This window comes from Ochlerotatus camptorhynchus, unplaced genomic scaffold (assembly GCF_037179485.1).
Source record: "Ochlerotatus camptorhynchus isolate MF236.1 unplaced genomic scaffold, CSIRO-AGI_Acam_v1.1 ptg000002l, whole genome shotgun sequence".
In the NCBI taxonomy this organism is placed as follows: domain Eukaryota; kingdom Metazoa; phylum Arthropoda; class Insecta; order Diptera; family Culicidae; genus Ochlerotatus; species Ochlerotatus camptorhynchus.
This window is the reverse complement of record NW_027040494.1, coordinates 3,603,150-3,620,209: the sequence shown is the minus strand read 5'-3', so window position 1 is coordinate 3,620,209 and position 17,060 is coordinate 3,603,150. Positions and strand designations below refer to the sequence as shown.

The following is a 17,060-nucleotide window of genomic DNA, read 5'->3' as shown; positions in this document are numbered from 1 at the left end:
AAAAAAAAAAGACTCCTAACCAAGGCGGAACACTTGACTACGGTTTTCTCCACATGCGAGCGGAATAGGAGCTTTTCGTCAAACAACATCCCGAGATAGGTTACTTCGGCGGACCACTCAACCCTTGTGCCATCCATGATTACAGTACAAGAGGGAGCCGGTTTTAGTTTGGGTGATTGCCGATGGAGGAACATGATTGTTTGTGTTTTGGAAGCATTGATTTTGATTTTCCACGTGGTGGCATAATCAGCAAAGGCGTTAAGGCATCGTTGAAGTTTGTTCGTTATTTCGCGAGGCATCCTTCCTTTGACGGCTATTGCGGTATCATCTGCAACAGGAAAAACACGCAACCGTCTCCAAGGGGAGGAATGTCGGAAGTGTAAACGCTGTAAAGCAAGGGTCCCAGCAGACTGCCTTGCGGGACTCCTGCTGGGATGGAAAACGTGTCGGAAAGACAACCATTCAACGATACCTTAAACGACCTTTGCTGGAGGTAGCTACGGGTGATTTTAACCAGATGTAATGGAAAGTTGAAGTTACAAAGCTTGTATACAAGCCCATTGTGCCAGACATTATCAAACGCTTTCTCAACGTCTAACAATGCCATGGCTGTGGACTTGGATACAGCTTTGTTACTTCGGATGTTATTCATCACCCGCACTAGCTGGTGATTGGTGGAGTGCCCCTTTCTGAACCCAAACTGTTCCGGAAGGAGAATGTTATTTTCCTCGACAAACTTGAGCAAACGATTGAGAATGAGTTTCTCGAACAATTTGCTCAGCGCTGAAAGGAGGCTGATTGGTCTGTAGCTTGAAGCTAGCGTTGGGTCCTTCCCGGGTTTGCGGATAGGTATGATTTTCGCTGTCTTCCAGATACTTGGAAAGTAGTGCAGTTCCAAGCATCTGTTGAAGACAGCAGCCAGCAGAGAGTGAACCTTCATGCTGAGATTTTTCAACACTAGGTTGAATATTCCGTCAAACCCAGGGGCCTTCATGTTTTTGGTGCATTTCAGCGCTGAGCAAATCTGTTCCACTGTGATTCTATCCTCCGGAGGGATGGCACAAGGGGAGGAATCAAGGTTGAGTACGCATTGCTCAACCTGAACTTCGAGCGGACTTTGGATGTTGGAGCCAAGCAAGTGCGATTTGGCAATATGCTCACCAATCGCATTTGCTTTCTCCTGAGGGGTGATTATGAGCCGATCGTCATCATTTTCATCTTTTAGTGGCGGAATGGGCTTAGGGTGCGTCTTTAAGACCTTGGCAACTTTCCAGAATGGTCTGGAGCGGTCGTCCAGATTCTGGACAAGCCGCCCGAAACTTTCGTTCCGGAATGAGACCATTCTGGAAGCAATCTCCTTGTTCAGATTGGCCATTTCACGTTTCCTCGCTTGATCTCCAGTCCTCTGAAACTGGCGTCTACGAACATTTCTCAGGCGAATTAAGAGTTGGGTGTGGGAATCAATGGCAATAAACTTACCCCTCACTGGAACTCGTCGGACGCACGCCTCGTCAGCCACGGTTATGGCTTGGTGGAGTACTTCCAACGCTCGGTCGATGTCCTCCACGGAGTCAAGCGGCGGGTTGTCGATGATGTGCCTGTCTACCACGCGTCCAAACTGGGCCCAGTTAACGCGATGGTAGTCCTTGCGCAGACTTGAAGCAGGAGCCACGTTGCAGCCCAGTTCAGCCACCACCGGTTGGTGGTCGGAGCTGAGTTCGTTCAAGGCTACCGGCTTGGACAAGCCGATATTTGTCATGAACAGGTCTAGCGTCGATGGGTTGCCCGCCGGTGAGATGAATGTTGGTTCATCCGAAAACCAAACGGAGTACAGCCCATGCTGTGAGTGGTCGAACAGGAGACGACCGTTCTGGTTCTGCTGGTAGTTCCGCCAGGCCTCATGGCGAGCATTCAGATCTCCTCCAACGACGAAGCGGGAACCGTTACGGGTGATGGTGGACAGGTCCTTCTTGAATTTAGCCGCTAGTCCACTGCTGGCGGCACACTGTCGAGGGCAGTAGACGGCGATGAACTGGACGTATCCAGTCGACGACTCCACCTCCACACCAAGGGCCTCGATGATAGAGGTGCGGATATGGGACAGAGTGTGGTATTTTATTCCTTTCTTGACGACGACCGCAACACCACCCCCCCTGGAGCTGGTGCGATCAAGCCGGATAATGTTGTGGTCAGGCAACCAGAAGCTGTCGCCGGACTTTAGATGGGTCTCGGTTAGAAGGCCCACGTCGATGCTGTGCTTGCGGAGGAAGTCGGCAAGCTCAATCTTTTTTGCTCTTACAGAGCAAGCATTCCAGGTGACGATAGTTAGCGGTTTAGACGCCATACTGGATGATGAACTTACCGAGCACTTGGATCTGTTCGGGCTTATTGCGGCACTTACGAAGAGCACCGGACATGTTGACGAAAATTTCCATCAGTTCATCCGCTGAGAACAGATCGGGGTTGTTGTTTTGTCCTGTTGGTTGTCTCCAGAATCCAGGGGGGGATGGAGAGCTTTGGCCAGCAGAATCACCGGAAGCTTCTTGAGGAGGGGCGGGTTGCACCCGCGAATTCGCTTGCCTTTGCTGGGGAGCACGAAGAGGCGGAAAATCCTCCGTCCTGAATGATGGGGTTTTGTCCTTCTTGCGTCCTGGTTGATTGTTGCTTGACGCCAGCTTTCGGATGCGTTTGAAGTCCTCGCGTTTGGAGCACTGTCTGTCAGAGCCTTGATGTGCACCACCACAGTTAGCGCATTTTATCGCCACGGCTCCATCCGCAGGGCAGTTGGAAGTGGCGTGTTCTTGAGCGCAGTTGCTGCAGCGTGGCTTGATGTTGCAGTTGCGGGTACCGTGTCCAAAATTGAGGCACCTCTGACACTGCGTTACGTCACGATGACCACCACGGTATGGCTCCCACCGTACGATGATGGAGTAGATCGATCGGATGGCTTGTAGCGCATTGAGCGTCACCGTCCCTTTCTGGAAGTGCACCAGGAAAAGACAACCCGGGTACGTCTTCACGTTTTCATCTCTCCTTGTCATTCTGAAGACAGCGATTGGGGCTAGCTTGTACCGGTTGATTTCGGCTTCGACCATCTTGGGGTCGAAGTTTGGTAGACCCCTGATGACTACCTTGAAGGGCTTCTCACCGGGGATGTCGTGCGTGAAGAATTCCGCCTTGGTATCCTTCAGATATTTCACGGCCACTTCGTACTCCGCTTTGGTTCGGAGCATCACCTTGGTGCCGATCCTGCCGAGCTTAAACTCAGCTGCAACGCCCAGCGATGAAAGATCGCCAATCAGCGTGTTGAGTGGGACTTGCTTCACCACCAGTGGAGGAAGCTTCATTTTTGCTGCACTCGGGCTGGCAGCAGTTTCGTTGTCGACGGCATCGCCGAAATCACCAATGACGCTGACGTTCGTCGCGGTGGCATCGTCCCGTCCACTCGCACCATCGGACTGGCCTTGATTTTTCTTCCTCTTCTTAGACCGCTTCACCGTGGCTGAGGTGGGATTCCCTACATCGGTGGGAAGAGTAGCGTACCTATTCGAAATAGGTACACTCAAGCTACCCTCACCGCTGTTCTTCTTCTCCATTTTCTCTCGGAGCCTGCTCCGGGAGCGCTGTCTTCCCATCACACGAAGCGACCGACACTACTGACGACGCGATTAAACTGCGAATATTTGGAACAAACTAGAAACTTTAGAACAACTCGACAGAGCGAGCAAAGACCGAACTGTACTGCTTGACGTACAAGGAGAGAATGGCTTGCCGAATTTTACAACGCTGACAATTTCTGCGAACTCGTTCGAACTCTGTACGGAGACGGGGAATGTTGTACTTTAGTCGAATCTGGTTCAGCGCAGTGTGGTGATTCTGGTGATGATATCTAGCGTGGTAGTCGGCGAGCACTAGATCGGATACGTAGTTGCGCCTGGGCAGAAGGATCGGATTCTTGGTAGATTCATCTACATACTCGCAAGCATCGATACGTCCACGCATCCGTAGAACACCGTGCTCATCGATGACTGGGCTGAGCTTATATAGCGGGCTAGTCTTCGGCAAGGTACGCTCCCATGGCTGCACCTCTGGGTTATTGCTGCAGATCAGTTGGATTTCGTCCGGGTAAGCTTGTTGTTGAACTTGTCGGTAGATGATGCTCTCGGCACGATTCAACTCCTCCTGCGTTAGCGGACCAAGCTCTGTGGCCGTTCTATTGATATGCTTACGAAGATTCACCACAAAGCGATGAACGTATGCAACTGTCATAAAATAGCCGTTTCCATTTGGAGAAGCGTTCAAAATATAACAAAGGTTCGGTAATTGTATGATGAAGAACGCTGAGACGGATTTCTTCCGTGGTTGATCCTTGATCTCCGCCATCGCCAGGCCATTCACTTTCAGGCTCCCACAAAAAATCGGGACCACGGAACCAACGACTGTTTGGCTGAAAGTCTGGCAACCGTGCCCACTTCGTCCCATCGTCAGCTACGTTCTTTCTAGTCGGAATCCATCTCCACTCGTTTACTTGTGTTGTATCTAGTAGCTCGCTGATCCTGAATGCCACACATTGGCTGTAGCGTCGGTGATCAGAACGGAGCCAACATACCACATCCCTGGAGTCGGTCCAGAAAACCCGCCGCGATATTTTCATTCGGTGTGAGTTAGTGATACATTCAGCTAGACGAGCGCCTATTACGGCCGCTTGCAATTCAAGTCACGGGATCGAGAGGAATTTCAAAGGGGCCACCTTTGTTTTTGAGCCAACCAGCACGCACTCCGTATTTCCTTTTTCTTCGAACCTGAAGTAAGCCACGGCAGCCATTCCGTTTTCGCTCGCATCGCAGAAAATATGCAATTCCACGGTATTTGCAGATTCAGCAGACGTCGCATTGCGGTAACAGCGAGGTACGCTCACTTGTCGGACGTTCGGCAACGCTTCTACCTAGGTTATCCATCTTTCGGCTAGCTTCCCGTTGATTTCATCATCCCAGCCGCATCCGGCACGCCAGATTTCCTGCAGTAGGATCTTCAAGTAGATGAGGAAATTGGAGATGAGTCCCATAGGATCGTAAATCGCCAGCAACATTCGCAGGACTTCTCGTTTGGTAGGCATCCTGCTTCCGGAAAGCAACTCCACGTTGTGCTTCGGTGACATTCGGAACGTAAACGAATCGGTGGCAGTATCCCACCACATTACTAGCACCTTTTCTGTTGCCATGTCCGCACAAAGGCTCATGCCCTTCTCTGTGGTACTGGTTTCGTGTAAACGCTTGACGACTGCTGATGAATTCGACAACCAGTTACGTATTTCGAAGCCACCCTGTGAGTGAATGGATCGGACTTCGCTCGCTAATTTCACCGCTTCCTCTTCAGTCTCAACGCTGGCCAACATGTCATCGACATAGTGTTCGTGTTTGATGCACTCGACTGCCCTTGGATAATCTTCCACGAATCTGTCCGCATTCTGGTTCTTAACGTAGTGCGCGCAACTCGGTGAACATGCTGCACCGAACGTCATTACTTGCAGCACGTACACCTCCGGTTCTTCATCAGGATCTCCGCTGATCCACAATATCATCTGGCTTCGTTGGTCTTGCTTTTTCATCCTGACTTGAAAGAACATTTCTCGGATGTCTCCCACAACTGCGACGCGGAATTCTCGGAACTTGAAGAGAACGCTAAGCAACGACACCAACTGATCTGGTCCCGTAAGGAGAAATGAGTTCAAAGAGACACCGTTAACTCTCGCTGCCGCATCGAACACGATACGTATCTTTCCTGGTTTGTTCGGGTTGATTACCGGGAAAATTGGCAAGTACCAGTCATTCGAATGCTTCTGCGATTTCTCCGCCGTTGAAAGCCGCCGAATGTAGCCCTTCTCTTCATATTCAGCCATCTTCGTTCGCACTGCCGCACCCAGCTCGAGGTCTCGCTTCATCCGCTTCTGCAGACAGTCCAACCGCTTCAGCGCCATTGACTTATTGTTTGGCAACTGCACTTGATCGTACCGCCACAATAATCCGGTTTCGTAGCGCTCTCCAGTGAAACGCGTTTCGGATGATAGGATCTGCATCGCTCGTTCCTCGTCCTTTGAGAGTAACGGTTTAGATGATCCGGAGATTCCCAAGAAATCGATCGAGAAGTTTTTCTTAAGAGCCACGTTCAATTGCGTTTCCTCGTCCTTAACGCATGGACAAATGTGGAAACTATGATAGCCACTATAGTCAGCAGTCGATGCACCGGATGCCATCTCACACCGCTTTATAATATTTGCTTTATGTGAAATATAAACACGGAATATGTTTCAGTATTTTTGAGTAAAAATTTCAAAGAAGTGTTAAAAACTAAAATATATCAATTTATATTTTTAAAATGGTAGATCAAGAACAAAAATCGTAGAAAAAGAACTTTTGATCAAATTTTTGAACTTTTTATTAGTATACTTTTTACGTTATTTTTTCACAGCAAACGGCTTAAAACATCTCAAATATTGTTTTCTGCTCTGAAAGCGAAACTAATTTATAGCGAATTCGTTTATTATTCAGTTCCAACCTGGATCGGGTATCAGGATTGGGTCTGCTCGTTTTCTGACAAACGTCAGTTTGCTCGTTTGTTTTTAAAACCTAGCTCAGGTTGAGGTTCGCTCTGACAAAAAGTTCGGTTTCGCAGACGATGAGTAGATAGAAATTTAAAGATAATTTATAAGATTTCCTTCAAAACGATGTACCGTAATGCAACATAAATTTTCATTTATATACAAAAAAGTAGATTTAAATTTAAATATAAACCCTTCTATTACAGAAATTTGAATTGGAAAACAATTCGTACCTATTTCAATATGGACCTACGATTGGAACCACCGAGTTTCGTCAAACCTTAGCTGAATTCCTATCCAAAGGCTATCAGTCCGATGTTAACAAGTAAGTGCTATAACATGCATGTTTAAAACCTCCCAGTTCGTTGAGTTTTCAAGAAAATGCATAGGTCAGATCTAGTGCAAACGTCCGGAGCAACACATGGACTCCACCTGATTCTGTCGACTCTAATCGATTTGGCTGGCGTTATCTTCGTAGACGAAGTCACCTACATGATAGCTCTGGAAACTTTTCGTCAGTTTGATACGATGAAAATTGTTACAGGTTCGAGATAGAAAAAAAATCAATGAAAAATGAAAAATGATAACCCACTTCACGAATGCAAATGCTTCATGATATTTCAGTTCCTTTGAGAGAAGATGGTCCGGATATAGGCGTTCTGTCTACATTGATCAATCAACACAAGTTCAAACTATCTGGCAACAAAATATTCTGGGGAGTCTACTATACGATTCCAACGTTCCACAATCCAACTGGGATTTTATTTTCGGATGGTAACTAAAATAAATGCCCTAATCTTATCGCATAATTAGCTAGGTTCCATATTTTTTATGCCCAGAAATTAATAAACAACTGATAAGATTGGCCAGATCGAGCGAAATTTTGATAGCCTGTGACGATGTGTACAATCTGCTTTACTACTCGTCTGATGAGGCCAATTCCACCGGTAAACAACACCTAACACCTCCGAAGCGTCTATTTGCATACGATATTGATGACATCGAGAGCGATGGCTGGAAGGGCAATGTTATTTCCAATGGATCGTTCTCGAAGATTCTTTCACCAGGAATCCGACTTGGTTGGATGGAATGTCCGCCGCGGTGCATGGAAGTGCTTCGCAACAGGTAAGCGACTTTACATTTTTGGAATCCGAAAATCACAACCAAATAGACATGTCACATTGAATATGTTTCACAGTAAATCCAACCGGTGGAAACTAACGATTTTAAATTGGCTCACTACTTGACTAGCCTATTGGTCCCAAGTACATCTTTAAGTGTACCCCATTCTAGGCGAAATTCTAGTACTACACTATGTTTGTTTTGATTCGCAATGAAAGTTTGACAGATAAAATTGATTTTCCTATGTTTCTAGGGGTGCATCGATTAGCTTGGGACCGAAGATAGTACCAGAGCACGATGAGCACGTTTCTTTGGGACCTTCTGGTCTTAGCTGGTACTCCCTTCGGTCCCAAGCTAATCGATGCACCTCTCGAAACATAGGAAAATCAACGAACCCCTAATTTTATCTGTCAAACTTTCATAGTGAATCAAAACAAACATATTGTAGTACAAGAATTTCGACTAGAATGGGGTATATTAATCGATTTGCTTGGGATCAATAGGCTAGTCAAGTAGTGAGCCAATTTAAAATCATTAGTTTCCACCGGTTGGTACTACCAACTGAGAAAAATTTAAATTGACTGTTAAACGCGTGTTCGATGAAAAACATGCAAGTGATATGTCTGTATGCCTGTAAAAAAAACTTTTTTTTAAATGCTCTATTCTGCAGTGGTGTCCTGAAGAGTGGTGGAGCGGCCAACAACTACACCGGAGGGATCGTGACCAGCATGATCCAACTGGGATTAGCTCAACAACAGCTTCGTTTGTATGCAGACAAATACGCAGATCGTTTGAGGGCTGCGTGCATGGCGCTGAACACCAAGCTGCCTAAAAAGTGCTCGTTCATTGCACCGAACGGAGGATACTTCTTATGGATTCGTTTTCCGGAGGGAGTTGATTGCAACGATTTCAATCAGTACTGTATGCAAAACTTTGGCGTTTTGGCAATCGCTGGGAGTCGATTCTCCTCCGGTGGTTCTCATCAAAATTTTATGAGATTAACGTTTGCCTTCCATGAAGCTGAGTTATTGAAGGCGAGCGTTGGAAAATTATGTCTGGCTATTGAAGCGTACCTGGTTGAAAAAGGCTTTTGAAGAAAATCAACCTGAACATTGCATTAGGTCCTAAGTAACATTGACAGATTCTCTTCGGCGACTTTCTCTTTGTATCCCCATGGCCATGTAAAAAATTTCCCAGGCATTTTCAGCACACATATCGATAAAATAAGCTTTTATCTAGCATCTAATATGACAAGCACAACAAGAAACGATTATGTGCTCAAGTTACTAACGAAAGAGAAAGTCGACGAAGACAATCGATCACTGTTACTTTGAACCTATCTGCATATCTTACCAAACTATTTATCAAGAACATTACTGCTACAAACTACACACAAATGAAATTTTCATTATTACGTAAGAATGTATTATTTAGAAAGAATATTCATAAGGTTATATCGCAAGCAAACAGAAAACAACAATATTGACAACCCCCCCTCCCCCCACCATAAAGGGCGATCCACATTAGATTCGGATCTGACGCGTTGCGGCAAAGTGATAGTTAAAACCACAGACAAACAGACATATAACTCGCAAGTTGTTCATCGAACAAGCATTTAACGGTCAATTTAAAAGTATCGTAGTTGGTAGCACCGCCACCTGTGGCGCGCATAGTCATTTCCCTTGAGTTTGACGTTTACACACTACCGCCATCTATTCAGCGTACTACCCACCACAGTGTGCTTAACAGATGGCGGTAGTGTTTTAGTGACGATGTTTTACAGTGAGAAATATTCAATGTGTTATGTCTGTTTGTCTGTGCTAAAACTATTGTCTAACTGTCAAATTTACGTCAACGCAGCGCAAGGAGTATCATAAAAAGACGTGAGTTATGCTATTTTTTCCATCAAAAGCTGAAGGTACCGTTCATGTAGACTAGGGTTCTGCTTTTTCGAAACAAAGAAAAGAAAATGAACTCTCCGCAAATCGCTTCATTTCGAGCAATATCATTGCTCGTGTCATCGTATTTCTTGAACATTCCTCTTTTCAAACAAGACAGGACTATCACTTGTTTCGTTCGTCGAGTGTGTTCATTTCATTTGAAGCAAAGACTTGTTTCAATTGACGCAATGAATTATCCGAAAACTGCTTCCTTCGTTTTTTTTTTTCGTTTTTCACTTCAATTCATATAAAAAATATAGTATCCGGATAGTATCCGCACAATATAGGTTGCCGATAGGGAAGGCATCCAGATTAGGTGTATTATTTTATATTGAACAAAAATTAAATTAACGAAGCCATTCCGGACTCCAAGATGGCGGCCATCGGGGTCAGGGAAAATCTCAAATACCCCACAATATGGGTATTTCCGGAACGAGGACGACATGAAGATGCGGAAAATCGATATTCGACGTTATTTTGGAATCCAAAATGGCGGTTTTCTAAAACGTGTCAAATACCCTAAGATATGGGTATTTTCGGAACTGAGACAACGCCTGGCTGCCGAAAATCGATATCCGATGCTATGTTGGACTACAATATGGCGTACATAGGGTTTCAAAAAAGGTGTCAAATACTCTACAATATGGTTAGTTTCAGAACAGGGACAACGCGTAGATGCCGAAAATCGCTATCAGATACCACTTTGGAATTCAATATAGCGGCCATCAGGGCTCAGAAAGTGTCAAATACCCTACAATATGCGAGGGGGGCGACACATCTAAATCTCAATTCTAGATATTCAAAAAATCTCACACTAGTGAATCAATCTTCGAAAAATCTTCTTTCAATTTTCGCATCTACTTGCATCGAGCTTCATCTTTTTGAAGGAAATCTTCAGATTCGTCATCAATCTTCTTTCTATCTACTCAGCGTGTGCACAGCTAGCCACAGCAAAACACAATTTTTCCTGCATCGTAGATAGAGTCGTCCCCCTCGACAATATGGATATTTTTAGAATGAAGACGTGTACATGTCAAAATTGGATATTCGATGCCATTTTGGAATCCAATATGGCGGCCATCGGGTTTCACAAAAGTGTCAAATACCCTAAGATCTGGATATTTTCGGAACGGGGACCACGCGTAGATGCTGAACGTCGATATTCGATGCCATTTGTAGGCCATTTGACACTTCTTCTTAAATTGAATTTCATGATGGTGTCGCACATCGATTTCTGGCTTCTAGATGTCAGCCATCAAAGTGAAAGCTGGCTCGCGTCTCTTGGAAGTGTTTAAAAATACGAAATCAACAAATGATGCTCCTGCTGTCGAATCACATCCTTTCGCAAATGCAATGTACCGGTTGAAATGTTATTTTGCGTCTGGCTCGGATATCATGCTTCAGCGGCGTAAATTAGCCCTAATGACACAGAAAGACGGAATGTCGGACCTGACCTTCGTGTCGAGAGTAGCAGGAACTGCTTGACTTTTTAATTTTGGTGAGGGAAAAGAGGTTGAGGAGATAGTCGGCACCGTGGAGGAGCATGCAACTCACAAGGAAGTGCGGTCAGTGGCCCTTAAGATGCTAAGCCGAAAAGGAACTTACACAGACTTAGTTGACAAGGTACGGGAGCTTGAAGCATTCCGCATTAACGAGGAATACTATGAACGAAAACACCACAAGCAACCTGAAGCGATTCTCGCTCCTATTCGCGCCGATATACCATCAAGGACGGGTCGTGAATTTCGAGTGGATGAAAGGCGATCCGGAAGTTTTACTTCTCGTGGTGACAGTAGACAACCACCAACACACTATCCAAGGCGAGGAATGGATCATCAACGTGCAGGAGGAAGAGCTACTCCGAGAACCAGCGGAATCAGATGCTGGAGGTGTCACAGTGTCTACCATCGTGCTGATAAGTGCTTCGCAGCAGACAAAGTGTGCAGGAACTGTGGCCGGCTGGGTCACATATACAAAGAGCGTGCCGATCATCGCAGACAAAAATTGAACCCACAGTTGGAATAAAACGTCCAAAGCAGGATGCCACATTCTCCGGACCACCACCAAAACGGATTGCTATCATCGAGGAAGCAGAACTGGACAGTAATCAAAACTCCGTGAGTGCCCAATGATTTTTATTTTTGTTTTGCAATAAAGCGTATGGATAGTTAGTTTTGAATATAACAAATAAATTCGCGGTACTACCATAGAGGTAACTCTAAGACCACTGGGTCCCGAAGAAAATCATTATTATTTTTGGCTCACTCAGTACCAGAACAACGGTCCCAAGCAGTCCCAAGCTATTTCACTCACCCCTGCATGTTCTGCATGAATCCACACACCCCTGATGTTATCTGTCAAACTTTCATAGCGAATCAAAACAAACATAGTGTAGTAATAGAATTTCAACTAGAATAGGGTACGTTAATCGTTTGCTTGGGACCAATAGGCTACTAAAGTGGTGAGCCAATTTAAAATCGTTAGTTTCGTATTGATTGTTGGTACTACCATTAAGCCATTATTTCTATTCTCCTCTTCCTATTACCAAGCTCTACAAATTCATATATTACTATTATAAAAAGTATGATACACGTTGCATATCCTTTCATTATATTCACAGGTATCAATGTGTGATAACTTAATTGCTTCAATCTCTACAATAACATCCCCTCTTGAGGATGGGTGTAACATGGCTGAGGTGGCCGGAATGATTTGCGACTTCCTTATTAACTCGGGTGCGCAGTACTTTTAAAAAGTCATTGTTTCGAAACATGCGAGGAAACGAAAGGTACAACAGTAAGATGTTCAACGTTCAAAGAGATTCAAGAGACATTGACGGAAGAACACTGTGACTGAGTGAAATGTTGCGGAAACTTCACGACAGTGAGTTATGTTTTTTTTTTTTTCATCAATATCCATCCCGGTCAGTTAAGGGTTGTATATACTAAAATTGTATGTTCTCCAGCGCCTGCTGAGAGAACTCCAAACTATCCGGATCTCCATCTGGAAGCCCTTTGCTTTCTGAATAACTTTGCTGGAGATACCGTTCATGTAGACGATGAGAATCTCGAGATAATTTAAATATACTAAAATTCAGTGCCAACATTTCAAAGAAGCGTAAATGCTTTTGTAAACAATGGCTTTAGTTGTCGATTTCTCTCAAATAAAAGCTCACCCCTCCAAATCAACACTGCTAGCTGGTTGAGGAAACATTCCTATACCTGCTAGTATTCAGGCATAACATTTGATAACGGCACAAAAGCATTTGTAAACAAACTTTCTAAGGCCTATTAAACGCGAACCAAAAGTACGCCCACGCAAACCAATGCCACTTTCGGAAAGGTGATAGTTGCCCCTACCCGATGGTGTTGTTGGTTTGCGTGAGCGTACTTTGGTTCGCGTGTAAAGGGCCTTAGAAAGTTTGTTTACAAATGCTTTTGTGCCGTTATCAAATGTTATGCCTGTATTATAAATTTTCATGAGTGAGCGTTCATTCACGAGGAAACGATGGCTAAAGCCATTGTTTACAAATGCAATTAGGCCCCTTTGAAATGTTGACACTGAATTGACCACTTTGTCAAGCAGTTTTGGCGTGACTTTCTACCAGCGATTTCACAAAACTGGACCAACTAATTTCTATTTTTTTTTGTGAAACGCACAAATGTGGGCTACTTTTCTCGAGGTTCTGGAAGAAAAAATCTCTAAATAATGTTTCATTTCAAAGTTCGAGTGGTAGTAAACGTCATTTTATCTGCTCGAATGAAGTAGTTAATTGTATGTTCTCTTGTGCCACCTACTGAGAAAATTCAAAACTAATCGGATTATCATTCGGAAGCCCTATTTCTCCTGAACAACTTTGCTATAGACACCTATTTTCCATGTGATGAAGATCTGAAGATATGGCGTGATAAATGTAGAATAATTTTGAATATTTAATACTCACTAGTACCATCAAGTACGAGAACCCCGCATTAATCTGACCACCATCTGAAAGCCCTGGATCTGCTTATTAACATTACCGCAGGCATGTCGTGTTATTGCATAATGGAATCATTATATGCAAGCGCTATATTATCAACTGCCGTGGACCTCCGCTAATCTGACACTTCATAAGTATTAACGTGATTCATTTTTAATTTGGATGGGGTTATGAGCACCAGAAAGGCGTGTTTCTGTTAACCCTATTTGCTGGTTTGTTTTGATCATGCATGCGTTCCATTTCGCTTTACTCCAGTCCATATGCTGAATGACCTTTCAGAAATTTTAGTTTTATGGCGTGCAGATTAGCGGGGTTCTACCAACAATCAATACGAAACTAACGATTTTAAATTGGCTCACCACTTTAGTAGCCTATTGGTCCCAAGCAAACGATTAACGTACCCTATTCTAATCGAAATTCTAGTACTACGCAATGTTTGTTTTGATTCGCTATGAAAGTTTGACAGATAAAATGAGGGGTTATTGGTTTTTCCTATGTTTCGAGGGGTGAATCGATTAGCTTGGGACCGAAGAGAGTACCAGAGCTGAGCCAAAAAGTTGAGCACATTATTTCGGGACCTTCTAGTCTTCGAGTTACCTCTATGCTACAGCCACACTACAGTTGAGTGTATTGCCCATCATAGTGTATACAATAGATGGCGGTATGGTTTACAATGATAATTGTTCAATGTGGTGTTTCTGTTTGTCTCTGATATAACATTGAGGTAACGTTAGGATAAAATCAAAACATTGAGAAATATAACGCATCACTTTCAGAAATACTTCACTTCGCAACCGATGAACCATTCTGACGGCCATATGAGTACCCAAGTAACCATATATTTAGTCGCAATATAGCTTGTAAACGGCGAACACGAAATTATTGCGACACATTCAACAGGGCATAACTTTTTTACCATTGGGTAAAAATCAACCAAATTTTGCACACTTTCTCATTGATGTGTATTGTGTACATGCTGTCAAACTCGAAGTCGTGTTTTTCGATTCAACGAAAATAGAGGTGAACCAACGCGAGTTGAGAGAACAAATTCTTTCCAAACACCTGGAATTTCCTGACCTGTCGCACCGGCAGTTGGGAAAAATGTTGAACATTCACCATTCAACCGTCTCCAGAGTGTTGAAGCGGTTCCAGGAGCGGTTGACGTTGGACCACGGCAAAGGAGCTGGAAGAAAACCAGGACCGGAGAACAAAAAGATGGAGGGAAAGGTGAAGCGGATGATTAAAGCAAATCCCAACGTCTCAAGCCGTGATTTGGCTAAAAAGATCGGCATGTCGCAGAGCTACGTCCAGAATGCAAAGAAGAGAGCTGGACTACATACATACAAGGTACAGAACTTCCCAAACCGCGTTGAGCGGCAAAAATCGACGGCTAAAACTCGGGCACGGAAGCTCTACGAGAAGATGCTGACAAAATATGGCTGCTGTGTGATGGACGACGAAACGTATATAAAAGCCGATTTTAAGCAAATTCCGGGGTTGGAGTTTTTCACCGGCAAGAGCAAGTTCGATGTTGACGACAAATTTAAGAAGAAGAAAATGTCGAAGTTCGCCTCCAAATATCTCATTTGGCAGGCCATCTGCTCTTGCGGACTGAGGAGTGAGCCTTTCGTGACAAAGAGCACAGTAAATGGCGAGATCTACAAATCTGAGTGCCTCGAGAAGCGCCTTTTGCCGTTCTTGCAGCAGCACGACGAAGCTCCGCTATTTTGGCCAGATTTGGCATCATGCCACTATTCTAAAAGTGTCCTGGAGTGGTATGAGGCCAATTCTGTCCATTTTGTTCCAAAGGACATGAATCCGCCAAACTGTCCGGAGCTGCGCCCGGTGAAGCAGTACTGGGCAATAATGAAGCGGGAACTTCGGAAGAGCAAGAAGACAGTCAAAGACGAGAAGGACATTTTAAGAAAATGGAAAAAAAAACTGAGAAACTGGTACCGGATGACACTGTAAAGACTTTGATAGAGGGCATCAAGCGAAAATGCGTTCAATTTTACACTCAAGGCTCCATCGATTAACTTTTCTTTTGATTTTTGAAGTAAATATATGTATAAAACTACCCTAAAATTTTGGTTTGATTCTAAACATTATAAGAAAATTGGCATGACATTTTCGGTGTCGCAATAATTTCGTGTTCGCCCTTTATATTCTTACTATGCTTGAGTATGGTTAGTTGGGGAATCTGATGAAACTGTCACTTATTGAAACTGATCCCTTTCGTATATCTTTCATTGTCTTTTCGCACACGCAGCGCTCGGTAGACCAGCGACTTTGGGCGTTAGCTTCGTCCCAGATCACCATGGCAATTCAATGACAGATAGTGGACATGAAACCGACCACACCAACAAGCGAGGAAGGAGTCAACATCGAACCAGAAACGGAAATAAGTGCGGATTTATCTCCCTAGGAAAACAAGGAAAAGGCGGAATCATGTTAGAACCAATCAAGGACGATCTACGGAAGGAAATTTCCGGTGAAGCACGGATTGAAATACGAAGCGTTAGAGCAAAAGTCCAAGGGATTCCAAAAGAAGCAATTAAAGGCGGCGGAAGCGCAGAATATGGTGACAGCTGTCCAAATATTTTTTTACAAATTAAATATCCAAATTAAACTAAATACATGCCAGGGTTGAAAAGAATATTTTCGAACCTGGAAGCGTGTATGTATCACCAATATCCATTTGATAACGGTGATGCATACGTGCGGGGCTTATTGTGAGTGAAAGTAACCTCGGAGTGGGCATGACTCTCCAGACATTCTGAAATGGGCTGCTGGATCTGCAATAGGGCTATCACCGTCTAACTCCCGGACTAAAGCTGTCTACAATGACCATAAATGAGACATTGTAGGGACAGTTCTTCCATAATAACACTGTCGGTCAGTGGGTTAGACGGAATATACACATACACAAACACACACATATGTGTTGTGTAGCCTAATCTCGTTGCTCACTGTACCGGTACATACCGCTGCTGCCGTTGATGGTGAATCGGGATGGCCGACACAGCGACACCTGTCCTACTGTGCGGCCGGAACTCTCGTCGGATTGGCGAAGCGAGCATTTGACAGGCCAGCGGGCCTTGCTGAACGGTAGGATGTCAGGCGTCTTTCTTCGTTGGCACGATCAGCCGACCGTGGTAAGGTCACCTTGGTCAAGCCGAGAAGGGAAAACTCCTTTGCGATTATGACCTTCGTTTGGCCAGAGAATGGTGTTGGTCCTTGATAATTAGGCTCGGAAACCGTTTCCAGTTTTGCGAGCCGGCCGTGTGCTGACGGACGACCTTTTTAAGGTCCAAACCAGAGAGGTCCTGAACGTTAAATTTCCCTATCGCACACTACACTCATAAAATAAATCACATAGCCAATGGAAAATATCCATGTGAATTTCACATAACTTTCATGT

General features: G+C 44.5%; 1 protein-coding gene across 1 annotated transcript in view; it reads left to right on the top strand.

Annotated features, from left to right (window-relative positions):
* LOC135705011 (2-aminoadipate transaminase) overlaps positions 1–9,092 on the top strand; it is a 29,094-nt gene extending 20,002 nt beyond the window's left edge. Inside the window, exons 2-6 of the mRNA XM_065226596.1 lie at positions 6,805–6,923; positions 6,988–7,142; positions 7,223–7,372; positions 7,438–7,723; positions 8,391–9,092. Of these exons, the coding sequence (XP_065082668.1) occupies positions 6,805–6,923; positions 6,988–7,142; positions 7,223–7,372; positions 7,438–7,723; positions 8,391–8,814 (1,134 nt within the window). The 3' untranslated portion in view covers positions 8,815–9,092. The remainder of the gene's footprint in view (positions 1–6,804; positions 6,924–6,987; positions 7,143–7,222; positions 7,373–7,437; positions 7,724–8,390) is intronic.
* The last annotated feature ends 7,968 nt before the right edge of the window (positions 9,093–17,060 follow it).